The sequence below is a fragment of the Onychostruthus taczanowskii genome, unplaced genomic scaffold, assembly GCF_017590055.1.
Source record: "Onychostruthus taczanowskii isolate IOZ18803 unplaced genomic scaffold, ASM1759005v1 scaffold11, whole genome shotgun sequence".
In the NCBI taxonomy this organism is placed as follows: domain Eukaryota; kingdom Metazoa; phylum Chordata; class Aves; order Passeriformes; family Passeridae; genus Onychostruthus; species Onychostruthus taczanowskii.
In genome coordinates, this window is record NW_024497629.1 from 12,619,258 (window position 1) to 12,638,987 (window position 19,730).

At 36.1% G+C, this 19,730-nt stretch overlaps 1 protein-coding gene across 8 annotated transcripts in view; it reads left to right on the forward strand.

Moving 5' to 3' along the window:
* PXDN (peroxidasin) overlaps nt 1-19,730 on the forward strand; it is a 158,555-nt gene that overhangs the window by 20,985 nt on the left and 117,840 nt on the right. For all 8 annotated transcript variants that reach the window (XR_005953796.1, XR_005953798.1, XR_005953799.1 and 5 more), the window contains exons 2-4: nt 5,596-5,667; nt 7,349-7,420; nt 13,817-13,888. Coding sequence is in view for 2 of the 8 variants with exons in the window: in XM_041419859.1 (XP_041275793.1) it covers nt 5,596-5,667; nt 7,349-7,420; nt 13,817-13,888 (216 nt within the window). In the remaining 6 variants the exon portion in view is untranslated. The remainder of the gene's footprint in view (nt 1-5,595; nt 5,668-7,348; nt 7,421-13,816; nt 13,889-19,730) is intronic.

The window sequence follows — 19,730 nt, forward strand, 5'->3', positions numbered from 1 at the left end:
GGGGGATCTTTGCGACATCCTCCAAGCCCTGATAAGTCACAGGATTCCCAGTCCTCAGGGAGAGATGAGAAGTACATGGGTGGGATGGATGAAGCAGAGGAGAAGCCCTGGTGTCTTTTCCACTGCTGCTCCAGCAGTTCTTTACAAGGAATTTTCACATTTGTCCTGCTTAGGATGACACTTTTTGTAGTAACTGCTGACTAATGAGTGCTTATTATTTGAGATCAGTAGGTTATTGGTGGGAGTGACCAGTTTGGGTGTTGAGTATCCACAATCTGATCCAAAGGTGGCTGCCTTTTGAGGTGCATGATGAGAGCGCACGATATGTTCGTGACAACCCTACTTTAAATCCATTTGACTTGGAACAGTTAATGATTATTCTGAATTTGATGAAGCAACAGAATCTTTAAAATTCAAGCATATGCAAAAAGAGACCTGAAATAATGTCATTGAAATCCATGAAATCTAACCCTTTATAAAAGTAATGAAATTATAATCCTTACCTTTCCACACTGTATGTTGCTTAGCAATAACTAGAAAAAAAAATAAAGGAAAACTGCACTTTAGGCATTTTATATAAAAACTTGTACTTTTACGTTCAGTGCATGGTTAGATCAAAGTGAAAACAACCCCTTCTCTCACAGAGATTTCAAACAGAAGCTTCTTTAACTAGTTCTTCCTGTAAGTTCCTTGATGTTTAAGGTCAATTTTGTACTGTTTGCTGTGTACCCTGTGTGACTGTCATCTATCCAAACATTTATTAGATCTTTAGTGTTTATAAAGTGTTATTTTTTAAACTTGCAGTGAATTCATGTGGCCCAGTGTTGCCATACCCCATCAGGATGTTTTAAGAGAGAAACCCAATCTTTCATTACTGCACGCTGCTAGTGCAAGCTTTAAAGAATGTCCTGCAGTGCCAGGATGTGCCACAGAAGCGTTGGATCTTATGAGACAGTAATGTTTTTTAATTTTTATACGCTTAGAAATTTTCACTGTGTTTAACGAAATAAAAATAATGTTAAAGGTCAATTTTCAATGCTAAATTTGAAATAGTTAAAAATGGGCTGTGTAAAGAGGGAAGACAAATGGATGCTTTTAGTTCAAATAAAGAATTTATTAAGAACAGGATTCATTTTCATCCAGATAAAGTGTCTGCAACACATTCTCATTTGCTTTGTGACAGAAAAGGAAACATAGAAATATTGTATTTATTTACATGCCATACATCTGGTCCTTACCGATCTTCCCAGAGCCCTGTTCAGGTAGCGGACTGCAGAAAGCCGGCAGAGCCCGTGTGTGCGCACACCCTGCCTGGCACACGTCCTGCTGGCCCTGGCTGCTTGCAGGGCTGTGGGACCACGGCCATTCCGAGGCGCTGGAATGTGAATCTCAAGGGCATCCAATTGCTAAATTGACCGCTTGCTCCCTGGCACGTTCTTGGCCCACGCAGCCTCGCGCTGTGCCGAACATTTCCTGGTCATGCTCCATGGATTAGCGCAGAACGGAGCTCCTGAGTGCAGCCAGGAAAATAACCCTGGAGAGTATTCAGTTTACTGGCTATCATGGACATGTTTTGTTTGTGTTATTCAGGCAAGACGTGCTTCAAAATGGGCTTAGCTTCTGTGGAAGCCTGTGCGGCTGTAGTGGATTTTTCAACTTGAATTATGTTGTCTAGCTACAATTTTAAGTAAATGTTTTCACTTTGAAACGCTTAATAAAGGAGACAATCTGAATTAGGTGTAATAGATTTGTTATTGTGAAAAACCAAAGGCACGACTTTTGGTTTGAACTGTTATACAAAAGTTGTTAAATACCCTAAAATTCAATGCCATCAACACAGGTGTTTGCATTTCTTTAATTGGTCATTTCATTTACTGTTTAGAGACTAGGAGGGGGAAAAATGACAGTCGACAATTGAGTGGCTTCCCTCAGTCTGCTGTTTTAACCTCCTGGCGCACTCTGGCTGGTCAGTGGGAGTCAGGCTTGCTCTGGTCCAAAGCACAGCATCCAGCCAGGATATGCCAGTTTGTAAGAGTGAAATGGGGAGCAGCAAAAAAGATGAAAGAGAGTTGAATGGGCAGGGAACAGGCTTTTGTGAGTGAAAGTCATGTGGCACAGTTGGGCTGGAACTAGTCAGAAAAAAGGGTCAAGAAACCTCATCATGCTGATTGACCACACATTATTTCAGCAATACAAAATGCCTTTGAAGATCTGCTCCATAATGGCCTGTTTGTGCTACCCATACTCATTTTTCAGTTTTAACACAGTCCTCATTCCTGCCATTCACTCTCCAAGGGGATATTTCCGATTGCTGTTGGGCTTTTGCTCTGAGCTCTTCTGTTTCCTGAAATCATTCTGTTACCATAAGCTGGATATGCTGTCTGTGCTATGGGAGCATGACATTTCAAGCCTGAGAAATGGAGCTTCTGTTTAGTATGTAATGGGTTTGGTTTTTTTTTTCCTATGATGGTATGACAGCAGTGACTGAAGTTTTTTGCTTTTTTTTTTCTTCTACTAAATCTGATCTCTGCCAATTCTGTTGGATGCAATCTTTCACTTCAATATGTAGTCTTACATATAATTTCCCCTAGCAGTTGAACACTTGGTTTACAGAGATTTCCTCTATTGTTTATGTGAATGGTATATACCACACCCCCTAAACTAATGCATGCAATGTAAGTTCTATTTCCTTTATCCGCTTGTTTCTTACCTTGTCATATAGGAAAATTATCACAGTTTGACAGATTTCTTCTTTAGAAATCTTCAGTGGTTATGATTTAAGTTTTGCCTTCTTAATTTGTGAGCTGTTTAACTCTTTATTTGGGGGGGATTTTGTGCTGAAAGTTAATGAAAATACTTTAAGTGAACACTGAGAAATATTACTTCCTTTGAAGAAGGAAATATTCTTTGAAAAAATGGACCAAGATATAATCCTACATTTTAGTAAGATTAACATTGGTTTTTTTCTCTCCAATTTTAATGTAATTGTAGTACTGACTTTGAACAAAACACATCTGTGCTTTATAATTTTTCTTACAAAATATACTGTGCTCTACAGAACATTTGTGTGCTGTGCTTTATTGCAGCTCCTTTTTCTCATATGTTTGTGTAGAATGAAAATGAATGGGTAGAATTTCAAACTTGATGTGTTCTTTAGCTTTAACAACTTCATATGAGAAGGGCAATAGTGTTAGGAGTTGAGATAAATACCACTATATATGATGCTACATGCAGCTTGGTACTGCATGTAATAATGCATGTAATTTTGCTTGGTGTTCCTAATCCCCAGTTATCCTCATGAGTTACTGCAGAGTAGATTGGATGCTTCAAAATGGAGTTCATTTTGCTGCTGACCCAATGCTCTGCCTCCTTGCTTGTGTTCATAAAAGTTAAATTTTTATTTATTGTCTTTGTGCCGATGTAGGGAATGGGTCTGCCTGTCATATGGATGACTTTACATTATTTTATATCTTAAAAAAAAGGTTTTTAGGAGCCAAATATTGCTAGTTGTGATCGTAGTTTGAGATTTTTGGAAAATACTCAGTTTCCCATATTCCATTCAAGATTATTGAATTTTTTCACTTTTGAATATTTTAATCAAAACTAAAATGCTCCTTTGGAACACAATAAACTTTCAGATAATCTAGAAAAATCAAGAAAAGTAAAGTGGTATGTCATGTCCAATGATTCCTTCAGAGGGATCTGCTGTATCTTCTATCAGTGCAGGATATGACATTCCATGGTTGTTTAGAGTATCTTGGCACCTGAGGTTCAGAGGCATCGTCTCCTTCTCATCAGGAGCATATATGTATGACACATAAAACATCTGAGTGATGAGCAAAACATAATGCTGTTAAAGTAGAACTGAAGAAGTGCTTTTGTGAAGAACAAGATAGAGCTGTGAAAATTTGTGCTTCTAAATCTGGAAATCCTCAATTCGCTGAGTGTTGTGTAAAGGGGCTGTCCATCTACAGGGGGTTTAACTACACATCTAAATAAGAGATAGAAGTTTGCATCCCCCATTTATTCCATCCATTGATAAAGTATTTTGGTGGAGTATAATGCAAACAGAACCACATCTAATCCTTTCCTTGCAATGAAGAATAGGCCACACCCTAAACCACTAATGTAGAAAAAGTCCTTCTGAGGCCGTTATTCCAGAGTTGAATTAGTCCTGGTGGGTGGATTCATGAGAAATGATGTTTAAGTATGTTCTTCATAAAAGGCTTCAGACAGCTATACCTGCCACTAATGCAGCCTCAGCCAGTGGGGTTGTATGGGATTAGGATGCAGCTGACGTTTTGTCTGCTCTTCTGTATTTCCTTTGACCAAATTGCAGAGAGGCTTTTGTTAACATATTACCTGTTAAAATGCAGAGCCTGTTTGTTTTAATTGAAACTAGGCATGGTGCAAAGATTGCAGTTGTGACATGTTTGTCCTGCTTTTTGAAAGCAATTGGTAAGTGTGTGTTCTAAGATATGTGATCAGTTTTAGATTTTACTTACTTTCCATTTGCTTGCCTTCTGCTTGCTTACCAGACACTTATTAGGTCCTGGTGTTCTTGGTCTGTGGCTAGGGAAGAGAACAGACTTAATGCCCTGCTTCCTTTCCCCTGGTCCTGTAGTCCTCCTCTCACCTGAGTGCTCTCCCAAGAAGCCTGTCCATTTTGCTTAGCAGGCAGAAAATTATTTCCTGGTTGTTTTGGGTTTTTTTGCATGGGTTTATTGCTGGTTCTGCCCAGTTGCTTAAACCAATTTTGAGCTGCTGAAATACAGTAGCCAGACATGGAGTCAGGGGAGAACAGGAGGTGGCAGAGGTGGAAAGCCCTGTTGCCTGCTCTCAGCAGAAGAGAGGGGGGACATTGGCACAGCCAAGGTGTTTCCCCACATCCCTGCTTCACTTCCACATTGCTCCCTGTCCCTGCTTTCTCTGCAGAACTTTGCTTGAGAAATAGATTTCCTTCTTCTTGGAGAACTTCTCATTAAACTGTAGAGCTAACAGGAAACAGAAGGTGGTAGAAACATATAAAAAAATAAGAGAAAGTAAAATTAAATAAGGAAATGTCTAGCTTCAGGCAGCTGGGTTTACATGTTTTAAAAGCAAGACAACATAGGCCACTTAAGTCTCCTTACTCAGAACTAAAGAATTCAGAAGCTTAAAAGTCAACCTGTCTCTTTTTTATCCTGATTTTTTTTTTCTGATGCAAATATTTCTGTATCTGTTTAATTATAAATAAGCTTTTTTTGTTCTATAGTATTATTTACAAACTTTTAAAGTACAGAGACAATTCAATTTAGTGAAATATGGAACAACCCATTACAAGTTGCTTTACTGTGGAAGAGAACATACTTCATGACCACAGATTTAACTTAGGTATACAGCCTTCGGCTGATCACTGAGGCTGGATTTGGTGAATCCTCTCCTAAAGTTGTCAAACAGCCTTTGGATTTGTTTTGCTTTGGTCAAAAGTTGTGTTTTATGGACAGATACTGGTCAGTTATCACAAAAGACTTGTGCCTAGTTCATTATTTCATATGAAAAATACATAGCTTTTTTGAATAACATGATTTTTTGTTTTTGTTTTTAATTCCACAGAGACCTAAGATTTAATAGGATTAAAGAAATCCAGCCTGGAGAGTTTAGACGGCTTAAAAACCTGAACACACTGTAAGTTCTTTTTCAACTCTAAGACCCTTTCCCTTTTGACTTAGTATGATCAATTTGATAATGTGTCATATTTGCTCACTTTTCACAGGTAAGTAGTCTCATAAATTAGAGCTGTAGCATTTACACAGATGGGAGAAGTGGGGGTTAGGCCAAAATATTTGAAGGCAAAACCACATGTATGTTTATCAAAATAAAAAGAAAATTATTTGCATACTAATATTTTCCTGATATACTTTAATTGAATTTCATGAAAAAATGCAGACCATTATTATAAGATTTTTTTTGACATGGTGCTAAATTGTTTTGCTGGAATATCACATAATAAACCATGGGCTTACAAGAAAGCTGTTCAAAGGCTGAGATGTGCAAAGGTGTTACAGTTACAAAATATTTGACAAATTCTAATATTCTGAGGTTTCCTATTCTAATGCTTATCAGGACTGACAGGAGTCAGATGGTTTTGTTCCTACCGAGCTGCCTTTTATGGAGGTCTTTGTTATCATTTATGATTGTGAAGAAAAGTCTTCCTAAAGATTACAGCCACTAATACAATTAGTATGAGTATTATAATTTTAACTTTGTATCTCTTCTATCATTCCTTCAAGCATCACTTTTAAAACAAATGCATGCATGTTTCTCTTCTTCCAGATATTGGCAGGCATGAGGAGGAATTAAGATACACAGTTATTTTTACTTTTAAATGTACATAACTTATGATTGCAAATGTGACTGTTTTCCAGAAGACAAGTAGTGTATGAGCTGAAATACAGCAGTGTATGAGCTGAAATACAGTAGTGATGTCAGTGAGCTGTGGATCACTGTTTGTCTTCAGGCAATCATGACGAATATCCTGACACATCTTGTACTCTATATTCACACCAGAAGAAATTATAAGACTTTCCCTGGAATGTATATTGTCCAAATCTGTGCTGCCAAGATATTCGTACTAACTGTCCCTATTTTCAGTCTCCTTTGATCATACCTCAGTTTGCAGCTGATCCCCAGTTCTGAATTACAATTTCTGCCAGATATCCAGCTCAAGTTTTAACTGTCCAAATCACTGATCTGATATGCAGAAGTCCCAAATAAAGACAGGATACATTTAGTTTGAATGCCCTTCTCTTTGTAAAACCAGTGTATGAGGGATGAGTGCAAATCTGTGCATACAGACAGCTGCATTTCTATATGACATAAAGGCCCAGTACAGAAGATATTGCTAAGAAACGTCTGGGAAAAGTCACTTTAATGCACCTGCTAGTGACAAATCCTTGTTTTTATCAGTTTCAAACGGATGTGTATATTTGATGCAGAAGGTTTTTTTTCTCCTCTTCATCTACATCAGAGATAACTGCAAGAAATGACATTATTCCATTTCTAGAATAGTTTATTGTTTTTTGTGTGGGTTTGGGGTTTTATTTGTTTATCTTTGTTGCTGTTTTTATGGGTTTGGGTATATATATATATATATATATATTTTTTTACAATTCTGTCTAATTTTTTTACATTTTCACCTGCAATATAGTGGTTGAACAACTGTAAGCACATAAACTTTTTTTGCCTAACAGTTACTTTTAGGGGAAAAAGCATTTTCTATTTAATACTATGTTACCCCTGCTTTTACACTTTTTTCCCCTACTGTTTCTTCATGTTAAAATAAATGGTTGTTTATTTCTTTTTGTAGGCTTCTAAACAACAATCAAATCAAAAGAATTCCTAGTGGGGCATTTGAAGATCTTGAAAATCTGAAATATCTGTAAGTTAAGTGCAATGTCACTTCACTGTGTAACAGCTTCTTCAGTGAGAAAGTCTAATCTGAGATGGTGATTTCTATCTGACTGACTATATCAGGAGATAAACTGCACTGAAAGACTATGGAATAAATTTATGGGGTGGGGGCAACTATATTTCTCTAAGTTGTTACTAATAAAAGACTGCTATCTGTAGGGAATACATTTTAAAGGACTTACTAGTTGCTGTTTATTATATGCAACTTATAATTTAAAAAGGGAGGCATTGAAAGGTGAAGGAAACCACCTCCTCAATGGCTCACTGAAATCTTCACACAGGTACTTTTTGTCTTTTGAAAAGTGATTCAAAAGTAGCTAGTCCAAAGGTTGTGTCTGCAGAAGCTTGTAACTTACCTAAGCTTGTTAACTATCCCTAAATTTTTCACTGAATTCATAAGTGAAAAATTCAGTCAAACCCAAATTATCAGAATATGCATATGCTTTGCTGTTAGTTCTATGTCTGCAGTCAGCCCGTATATTTTAAACCTAACTTCTCTCTTTTTTAACAAACATAGCACAGTTATTAATTATATGAATAAACAAAAGGCATCAAAAATGTATTTTTTGTGTGTATAATAGACTAAAGCTGCATAGTTGGTTGTCGTGGATTCTCAGCTGTATTTTATGGAGACAACCTTATGGAGTGTCATTCAGGAAAGTTTCACTCCATTGTCTTGGAGTATTGATTGATGGTTACTTGAATGACATACAGAAGAAAAAGGTCACATTGAGATTTCATTGCTTAGGAAACAATTCAGAAGCTGAATTTTTCAGGTAGTTTCCAATAATACATCCAGATGACCTCTAAGGATGTGGGAGCAGGGAGTGATCGCATAAATTTGTGCAGACTGTTTTTTCAAGTTGTGCTTGATTATGTTTCCTGTTCTCATTTTTATGTGTATTGTCTTTCAGTAATGAAATTGTTTAACCTCTACACAATAGGAAGGAAAAGAGTATTGAACAGACTGTTGCCAATGAATGATTAAAGTCCATGATGATTGTATTTGTTACAAGGAGTGTCTGCATGATGGATCTGGTAGTGCAGTACATAAGGTTTTACTATGTGAGGTTTGCTAAACTTCTTTCCATAGTCAGCAACTGTACAAAGATTTTTCTTGATTCTTATTACTTTTTTTGTTTTCACATGCTTGCCTTTGCCTAGCTGTAGTAAGCCTGAAATAAAGCCTAACAATGTTATGTGTTCAGTTCAGTGAAAGAGCGTAAAAAAATAACTTGAACTCTGATTTGTTTTCATATATGTGTAGTAATGACTGTCAGTATCTGTATTGTTGAGAGGAAGATGTTTTTATTTTCCTGTTGTTCCCTGGAAAATTTAAATATTAAGTCCAGTGGGGTAATTTATTCAACTGCAGAGAGCTCTTTAAAGCTATACTTTGTTTTGAGAAAATAAACTAACAGCCTGTTTCAAAGGCTGTGACAAATGTTTAAATTGTGCAGCCTTAAAGTTACAAAATTTCTGGTACTGGTCAGGTTATCAGTACAGAAGATTTAAATGTAATGAATCAATACTGGTCAGCAGTGAAAGTTTCAGCTGAGTGAACTCAATCCTAACTGTATTCTGTGAAATGAAGGGAACAAATCAAACATTTCTTTCCAATAGGATACACTGAAGTAGAAATCAGGAGGGAGAGATTGTGCAAAAGTTAGAAATACTGCTCAGAATGTACTATTATAAAGTCAAATCACCGGAAAAATTGATATTTAGTATGAACTGGTCCTGTTGATATTTGCAAACCTAACTTGTACTGTCATGTTTCATAAAACTAGATCATTGATCCATGACGTTCCTTCTGTTCTTATGACAATTTGTACTGGATTGCATGTGGTTCTGAAAATATATAATTCCCTGACTAATTTAAAAAAAACCCTACCATTTCTCAGTGTCCCTGATTTAGCAAAGTGTGAGTATATATAAATATAAAATCTATAACAATTAGTAAACATGCATATATAAAACTAATGAAAATATTCACAATTATGTATTTTTATATGAAATATGTAAAATGTACCACAACATATTTATTTTTTTTAAAGCCAGTCTCTGAGAGATAGATGTTAAGATCCATTCCTGTGTGCCTGCTGAAGATCACCTTTTGCACTTTCCAGCAAAAATTTTTTTCGACAGGATCTAAATCCAGGATTTTCAAATGCTTCTTTGTACTATTCCTTTCTGAAGTTGAGCTTAGAGTTTTATGAGGAGTGTATGTTACCAGAATTATCTGTATGAAGAACATATTTTGATGTAGAGTAATATTTTCTCAATTTTCTCTGCCTTGAAAATATTCATTACTGTAAAAGTTAGTCTTTACATCATGAAAACAAAACTGTGCACATAATTTTTTAACCTTTTTTTAGGATTTTTTATTATCTTGTTCTTTATGCAATTGAAATTCTGGCAATTATGAAAGCAGTTCTGTGTGATTTTGCTGTGCTGTTTGTGGTAATAATTTGGTTTTGTGTTAATATACTAAAGGTTGGAAAGAAAGAAATGTAATTATTGTTTTGTTGTGAAACCAAGAGGGTACTTTTTTTTTCTTTTTCTTCGGCTTCTCTGCTTTTCTGTCCTTACTCCATATACCTCAGTCTTTACTCCATATACCTCAATCTTGACAATAAAGCTCCTTAGTAAGCTTCCCAACCTTATAATATAGATGCAAGTAAATTTGTGGAAACATGATAGGATAATTCTTCCTAAGCCTAAAAGTTGACAGTTTATTCTCCAAGAGAGAAGATAGTTGGGAATTGACGGTAGGCACATTTTTACCATTTCAACATGTAGAATACTAGAAGATTTGGAATCAGAAATGGAAAAAATGAAGGTGAGTTAAAAAGGAAGAAGTCAGGAGGAGATATGGAAAAATATATAATATATGTTAGCTATTAAAAACCTTTCCAGATAAAGAGGACAGGTATTAGACATTTACAGAGCAATGAGCCAGAAGATAACAAGAAGGAAGCGAAAGAGATAAAACTGGGGAATGAAATTAACTTTGTCAACAGCATTGTATGTTTGCCTGGGTATGAAATGCATAGATGAGGAAACAGACATGAAAGTATTACGATGAGCATATGGTAAATGGTAATTGAGACTGTATAAGGTCCAGAAATGCCAACAGGGAGTATGCAAGTTTTCTTTTGTGTCTGGTGAGTGAAGTAATAGTGGTAGATGATGTGTTTGAGATTAGGTCTCATTTCCTTCCCTGCCTTCTGCCGCTCTCGCTGTCTTGGTCATGTTGCTTGGTACTCTGGGCACCTACAGTGGTCCCAGATCTCTTTTCTTTGCAATTCGCGTTGCTGGTTCCACTGTCCTTCATGTTCCTGTGTCAACCTGTCTTTGGGTGTTTATTTACTTGTGAGATTTAACACTGCAATGCCTGTTACTTTTTGCCTTTTTTTCCCCTCCAGTTCCAAACAAATATATCTGAATCTTACTTTCCTTGAATCACATGATTTTTAATATGACCCACTAAAAAAAAGAAAAAAAGAACCTCCCAATAATATCCTCATAGACAATCTAGCAGGTTTGTTAATTAAAGCTACTTTTTCCTCCCAAATTTTCTGGTAACTGATTACCTATTTTTGATTTCCTAAGTGTATGACCAGTACCTTTGATCTCTAGCAGCCTTGCTTGCATTTCTGGAAAAAATTCTATTTTTTTTTTAACATTTCTAAAAATAGATATTATTAATTGTCCAAAAATAATTTAATGTCTTAATACAACATATCATTTTTTCATCTTAATCCACTGTTTATTGATCTCCTATAAAATTCTAATATTCAGTTTTGTAAGAGAGTTTTAGGTAAATTAAATGATAAATCATTTTTTCCCTAATTGTACTACATTTGTTTTCTGATAATGTAACGGACAAATTTTGAGAATGTGTGTTAAAATTTAGCAGTGTTTACAATTTTTACTTCTATAACACTGTATGTGCATGCTACCATTTCAGAGGGACAAATTTTTTTTGTGAATGATACGTATTTGTACTTTATATTCTGTCATGTCTCTGTCCATTAGGCAAATAATTATGTTTTTCTTTCTGTTGTCCTTAGTGAAATAGCTACACAATTAAATGGAAGTCTGGTTAACACATTTGTCATAGGACATATAGCCCTGAGGTTGCTGGGGTTTCTGTGTGGAGGGAGGATATGGTTGACTGAGGCTGGTTGAGTTTCCTGCAGCTGAGGGTTTTCTGGTCAGAATTGAAAAAGCTCTCATTTAAAGCTAAAAATACCAAATAAAGTCTCACTGCAGTGGCTTGGTAAGAACTCGTAAAGGCTGCTCCCTTCCCTGCATTGTGGTGGTAAAATCTGCAGTACTACAGCCATTATCCCAGTCTAACTCAACTCCAGTTTTCACTCTCTGCCTTATTCTGTCTGCAGAGATTAAATAAAGGTAATATGAATGGTTGTGGTATAATTTAAAAAAAAATCTGATTAATTCAGATTTTTTGAATAAAATTGTTGAAATGCCAGAAGGAGATAATTAACCGAGGGCGGTTTTCAAAACTATCTAAGCCTACTTTGGTTCTCTGCTCTGACCAGAAGTTTAGTACTCAGAAATAAGAGGGATTTCCACACTGCCAAATGGAATTAAGTGCATTAAGAAAAATAAATAACACTTCGGCTGATCAGTCCTCAGATTTTTCTAAGGAGTGAAAAGGTGTGTTTAAAATTCTCAAAGGAAAATAAGATAGGAATTTAATATCAGAGAGGAAAATTAAGGAGAGAAAATTGTAATGACTGCGATCCTCAAATGAATTGGTAAATTGAGCCAAAACAAATATTTTAATACTCATGAAATATTTTTTTTAAATAGAATAAAAACCAGTTCCACATATAAAATCACTGTTTTAAAATTATTTTTAAAGTTTTTACAGTAATTTCACATAACAGTAATTTTTTCTGGTTTTGAGTATTTTTAAAACCTCTGAAATTTTTATTCCATGTTACCTGTTCTTGGAAGAACTCTGCTTTTTTATTCAGATGCATATCTATGTCAAAAAAGCACACAGGAATTTGTGTATATTAATGTGTTGGATTGTCAGCAAGCAGGGCATTGGAAAAGTTAATTTAGATTCAAAGGAAGGATACTACTCCTTATTGTTCCCCAAAGTTGCCATTAGTTGAATATCAAATACGTACAACTTCTTTCCTTGTTAGGGCCTATTGTGAAATGTTGCCCATTGTCACATCAGTGTAAAAACTGCCACCACCTCCAGCAGAGCCAGTATTTTTTCTATTGCATCAAAAGGAGTTTGCAACATTTCCAGTAAGTTACTGAAAACTGTAATAGAAAATCCAAAACCACTACTAATAAGATGCCTGCTAATAAAGTCATTTGTGGTACAAAGTCTCTTCATCCCTTTTCCATAGAAACCCATGCCTGATTAACTGAGTTTCAAATAACTTGTCAAATAATTGTGAAAAAGTTCTTAACCACAAACCTGTGCCTATCCTAACACAAAAAGAGCGACTGATGCTGAACCCCCAAAGTATTTTCATTTGCTGCCTCCATGCAGAAACTGTAGTCATCAGCTAAACTGTGTGATTTTTCTCCAATACGCCCTCACTAAACCATCCTTGCTGCTAAGAGCATGATGAACATGAGCACACACACTGATCCATCCTGATTTATTTTAATTCCATAAAAAAGGTGTAGACAACACGTGTGATCATACTGATACTCTGCATGTGTATTCTGTTTATATTATAGAGTATCAATGGGGACCTAATGTCCATCTTCGACACAGTGATAAAACAAATATACAGTGCTACTTTATAGATGTGATATCAATATTCTCACTTGTATTTTTTGTGACTATTCTGAAGGTGACACAGGCGGAGTTACAGAAATTTCTCACTGTTTATTTTCCAAGTCCAATAAAAGACTCACTCTATCCTAATTTGAATATTTGTACCAGTATTCAGATGAGATATTTTAAAGAAAACAAGAGGCCAGTGGTGTCCCTGGTGTGTTCTGGTAAAGGCACTTCTAATGCAATTCTGTCCCACTGAGTTGAATTTATTTTGACTTGGCAAACCAATCAAGAAAACAAGGGACAAAAATCCAGTAAGTAGTGCCATGAGCACTGGGAAGCCCAAGTCCATCTGGGTGTTAGCCTCAGGGCCTTCAAGGCCCCAGACTTTTGTCTTTCCTGGTAGTCATTTGGGATGAAATCTCAAGGACAGAATATTTTTATGTTTTTAGTTTTTGATTTGTATTATTTTTTCTAATATGTAGTTGAAAAACTGTCTTCACGTGTCAACTTAATTCTTCTTTTCCACCTTCATGTAGCTCTTGTTTGTGTACTAATATTACTGATTGTTTCTTGTTTCAGCTATTTGTACAAGAATGAAATCCAGTCAATTGACAGGCAAGCATTTAAAGGACTTGCCTCTCTAGAACAACTGTAAGTGCCTTTTCTCTTCTGTGCTGTCATCTCCATGGTTCCCCTGCAGAGGAAAAGTGCACGCCTTGATCCGTACATCCTACCTGCATGCTCTGCACGTCTGCACTCCCTGGGTTGGGCAGAGAGCCCCATAATCATTTGCATGTGAAAAAACCACAATTGATCTCTGTGTCAAATTCCTCATTTCTATGTTTGTCTTTTATTTGTGATTTGCATTCCTGATGTCCCTATACATTGTTGCATAGCTTTGACAAAGGAGAATTATTGTGGGAAATGTTGAAAACTAATGTGTATTGCTTAGACATAGATTCTGCTTTCATTTCTGCAGGTTTTTATAATATCTCACTTCCTTTCACTGCAGCAGTTACTTTGTTTTATGCAGCATAACTAAAGCTGAATTTGCCTCTGCAAGTTCAACTCTCTTTTGTTATACTTTGAAACCAGAATAGTTTTTTTAATAAAAATCATGCTATAATTTATATTAATCATTGCCACATAAAGATACAGATGTTTAAAAAATAAGGAAGTTCATCTTTTGCAATGTGAATGTTTCAGTAATGTCCTCCAGAAAGATCGATTAAAATCATACTTCTTTTCCTGTATAATGAAGAGTAATTTCTACTGAAAAAGAATGAAGAATACAGTCCTAAGCATGACAAAACCAAGGTGTATTGATTCCATTAAATTCAACTATGTTTTATTTTATTATCACTATAGGAGAGAATTGAATTGCTGGCATGAGTCCAGAGAAGGGCAGTGAAGTGAGTGAAGGGGCTGGAGCACAAATCCTGTGAAGAGCAGCTGAGGCAGCTGGGTTGTTTAGTCTGGGGAAAAGGAAGCTCAGTGGAGAGACCTCATTTCTCTCTACCACTACTTGAAATGAGGTTATATGAGCTGGGGAGTGGTCTCTTCTCCCAGGTAACAAGAGGAAATGGTCTGAAGTTGCACCAGGAGAGGGTTAGATTGGTATTAGGAAAAATGTTTTCATGGAGAGGGTGGTAAAGCATTGAAACTGCCTTGGGAAGCAGTGGAGTCACACTTCTGGAAGCGTTCAAGAAATGACTGGATATGGCACTTTGAGGTCATAGTTTAGTGATGAACATGATAGTGGTGCTAGGTTGATGGTTAGATTTGAAAATCCTAAATGTCTTTTCTAGCCATAACAATTCTATTACTCTATGATCAGAAGGCATTGCTCTGCATTCATTGTGATAATGTTTAGACAAAGGAAAAAGCTGTAAATGTGTAGTTGTTTTACAGTTTGACTACCAAGTAACAGTAGTAAACCAATGAGTTTTGTAGTGTATAAATTGGGAGCTGAATATAAATTTTTAAACTCCTGAAAGGTATTAGTGTATTACAAGTGTTCTGTACATACCAGTTGCCTTGTTACTGTAAACCTCTAATGGATATTAGTAGACACAGAGTATATATTAAATCAAATGACGCTTCATATGGGTACAAAATCATACAGGCTTCTTTTAGAGTGAAATAGATGCCTTTTGAAGGAGGAGCTTCCATGTAAAACGGAAGTGTTAATTATAAAAGGTATATAAATATGTAATTTTTTTCCTTAATGCCTTTCTCTTCCTTCTCCTTTTACTCTAGAAATTATTACTGCACCATATTGACAGCAACTGGTAGGGCTTACTTGCATGCTAATAGCAATACATAATTTCTGTGTAGAATTTGGAATACGGAGGCCCCTTTATTGAATTACTGATATTTCCAAAATAACGTTCTTCCCCATGCCACAAGCCTCATATGCTGCAAGTGGCAATATTTGTCCTTTTTTCTTGTGTTCTTTTTTCCTGTTGTTCTGTGTTATTACTGAAAAACATAAACCAGTTTGGGATATTAACACCTTCTGAATGCACTTTTCCACTATGAGGCACACACACTATGATGCCCACAGTGATGTCACACTGTATCAGCTGAATCTCAAACTTTTGAGACATCCCCATTATTCAGTATGAAATTGAGATTCAAACTCAGGGCTTGAGTCTCATCTCTAGCTGGAAAGGTTGGAAATGGAGTGTGGCAGAGTCACTGCTCAATTCCTGCCTGTGTGCCATGTCAGCACCTGCAGCTGCTGGGGAATGGGGGCAGGTACAGAATTTTAGAGCTCTTCTGCTTCTCTTCTAAACAGAGAGCTTGCCAGGAGGGAAAATAGGAACACATGAAGCCAGTGGCAGGCACAGAAATAAATTTAATGGAGAACACACTTTGAGATTTTTAGTTTAGGAGAGATTTGGCATTTATGCATCTTTAGCATAAAAATACATTCTGACTCTACAGGGTCTGTTTTATCACATTAGCTTTGGAGAAAAACTGCTAACAACACAAGAGTTAACCTTTGGCAAACAAGTTTCTAAGTGTGCTCGTTTCAGTTTTGAACTGTATTGACAGTACTAAATCAATGTTTCTGCATTTGAGGTCTCTGTGGCCGCAAGTTATTGAACACATTTTGCTACTGGTTGTGTTAACTCAGCCAAATGCTGCAGTGCTCAGCAGAGTTCTCAGAAGTAGACACTGTGGACCACATTACAGGGAATGATTCGTTTCACAGCAATTTCTTCTACTCCAGTGAAGCAGAATTCAACTGATAGTTGCTTTTAAAAATACCTAAACAGCAAAGTAAACACATTTTTGATGATTGATGGTGTTGCCAGAAAAGAAATGTAGTTAAATGTAATTAAATTACTCTAACTAAAACCTAAATGTACTGTTGCATGTATAAGGGATAAAACCCCCAAGTATTTACTGCAGTTGGCAGGTTCCTCCTTAAACCTCTGAAGCAGAATTCTTAGCTGCTGATGTAGTCAAAATAGCTTTTCCTTTGGAAATTTCTGCCAAGGGAATAAGATCTTTGAATCAGATCTTGAAACCTGGTTTTGCTAGGGTAAATTCTGAAGAAAAATTGGCAGTTTTAGGTACTTGAACGCACTGAGCTATACATATTTCATCACCTACCTTCACACCTGTGGCTGGGCATGAAGGGAGAGAATCAGCTGATGAAAAATAGCTGCTTAGTACCAGTTTAGACACTGTTAAATCTGCAAGACATATGTTTGGGTCTGGCACAGACAGCACAAAGCTGCAGGAAGCTTGCATTTTTTCAGAGCAGCAGCCGGAAGGCAGACAGAACACCCGAAAGGCAAGGAAGGCTGTGCCTGGGCTTGGACAGCTGCTCTGTGCCTCTGTGCCTGGGCTTGACAACTGAATCCCACCTGAAATGTCACAAATACCCTGCTGGGGAGGTCGTGGGTTTGGATCCCTAGATCTGGCTCTAAGTGGAGTCTATTTCCAGATGTGTATACATTGCTTTCCTTCCAAATATCTGTCACATTTTTGAGTTCTCAGCTTATGAGTTGTATGTATCAGAGACAAAAAGTGTACTGTCCAGTATTTAACTAATGGCATCCCCAAATATCAATGGAATTCTTTAAATCAGTTTACCTAATTCTACTTATGCATTTTCTTTTAACTTTTCTATTAATGTACTAATTTTGTTCTTTATAAGCTGTTATTAGTTATGATGTAGTTTATGTACACATGTACATATTTAGGGGGAATTAATAGACAAAAACCTTAACTAGCATATAGTGATACAGTTTGTTATATTAAGTCCAATTACCTCAATACAGTTTTCAGTATTTGTGAAGTGTTGCTATTTACTTTCTTGTTTTATACTACAGGTTCCTGATTTTTGCATGACTCTATGCCAGATAATTAATTAATAAACAAACAAAGGAACTCAAGAGTTATGACAGGGGCCTTGAGAAGTTAGTCCTTATTATTCTACAATAAGATCAGCTAGGGACAACAAACTGGAAACAGATACTTGTCTAGCCTTATTTTAAAAGTTTTCAGTGAGGATTCCATAATCTCCTTAAGTATCCTGTTCCAATATTTTATATCATTATCGCAACATAGATTTAAATATTTTTCCTTGTGGTTTAAGGCTGCTACTTGTTGTCCCTGAGCAGGGAAAGCTCTTTGATAAATGTGGAACATATATGTTTGTCCCTTCTTATTCGAATAATCAAAAGGGCAAACATGCTGTTTAAATATTCGGAACATAGATTATACTCAGCTAGTAGGTAAGTGTTTCCCCAAAGATGCGATGATGCTATTAGAAAAAGAACAATTGGCTTATTTAATAAAAGTCCTCACCTACAAAAATTACAAAGCTACATAAGATATAATCCTAAATTTAGTGCTGTGAAAAATGCCACTGGGACTGAATTTTACTGTAAACTTTTGTCCTACAAGATTAATAATAAGAAAGACAATCATGCTTATTTAATGAAATCTTAATCTTCCTCTTGAGGTGTTTAATTTGGACTTCTTTTCCCTATAAGTATTTCCTTTCCTTTTATTTAATTCTAGGTAGTGAGTTTAAAATTAAAAAAGAAAGACATGTAGGTATTTAAAAATCACTCTTGTATGCATTTTCTTTCAATTTCCATTCTGAAAATCTTTTTAATATCTAACTTATTACATGATACTACTATTTTTAGTGCTTTGTACTCTGGACACAAAAGATGCCTATAAAGATTGCCAGTGTGAGAGTATTTCCTGAATATGGTTACCTTTAGAGTGAATTTTAAGTCCAAGACATTACCATATTAATTAAAATATTAAAATATACCTTTACAAAACTTTAATGTGGTACATAGAAGAAAATAATAAAAGTGATAAACCTAAGTGATAAAATGAGATTAAAGTGTAGATCATAATGCCAAGGATTTTTTTTTATTCTCTTTACTGTAGACTTAAAATGCAGTCCTGTTTCTGCATCTATTTATTTTGAATTACAAATTGTTTTGGCCAGATATTTAACACCTTGTTCTGTTAATAAATTGCATGATAAGTTGCTCAGGACTTTTTTAGATCATAATTTAAAGACCTGCAAAACCCAATTAACTTGTGTAGCCCAACTATTGTGAAGCAGTTAAGAGTATTTTCCAGCTGGATTTCTTGATTCGATTTTTTTAGCTGCTTTAGACAGCATGATATCTGATGAGGTATAGTTAGCTGTTAAAAGGTTCTTCAGCACCTGAATTATTGTATCTGCAATGGTGTGAGCTTGTAAACAAGGCAAGGTTTATAACAGAAATATTTTTTAAAATTTCTTTGGAAAAACAAGATGACTTGTCAGGCACACATTGATTGCATCTGTAATTCTAATAGTCCTGAGTACTAAACAGCCATTATGGGCTGCAGCTTGGAGTTTTGCAATGTATATACTACTTAAACTATCTGAGAGAGGTATTCTTTCTTTTTCTCTCTTTCTAATTTCACCCTGATTTGTGGCCCTGAAGAAGGGGTTGTGTGATTTAATGTGTCTGCTTTTGCCAATGTTATTTTTGTTCAAATAAGGGTGCCTACAAATCTTGCCTTGTCAACGCTAAAAAAGTACAAGAGCTTACTTATTTGGAATATAAAGAGATGTGTTTGCAGGGTGCTCATGAGGCATAAAAATGCAAGAAGAAAGATTTTTTTCCTTTTAACTTAAAAAAGTTAAAAGGAAAAAAATCACTGCTGCCTGCAAAAGAAGCAGTGTTTGTAACTTTTTTTCCGAAACAAAAAATGCTTCAGAGATAACAAACCCCATAGTTGTGCCTGGTTTTTCTCTTTGTACTCTTTCATTGCAGTGATCCCCACCTTGCCTTGGCCCCTCCCAAATGCTGCTGATCCTGGAAGGTGGATGAGCAGAGCCTTGGCTCCTGGCAAGGGGTGCCTGCCCACCTCCTGGCTGGGCCATGCCCAGTCCTTGTCCTGCCAGTCCTTCCTCTCTGAGGTCTCTCTTCAATCTGCTGGCAAATTGCATGAACCT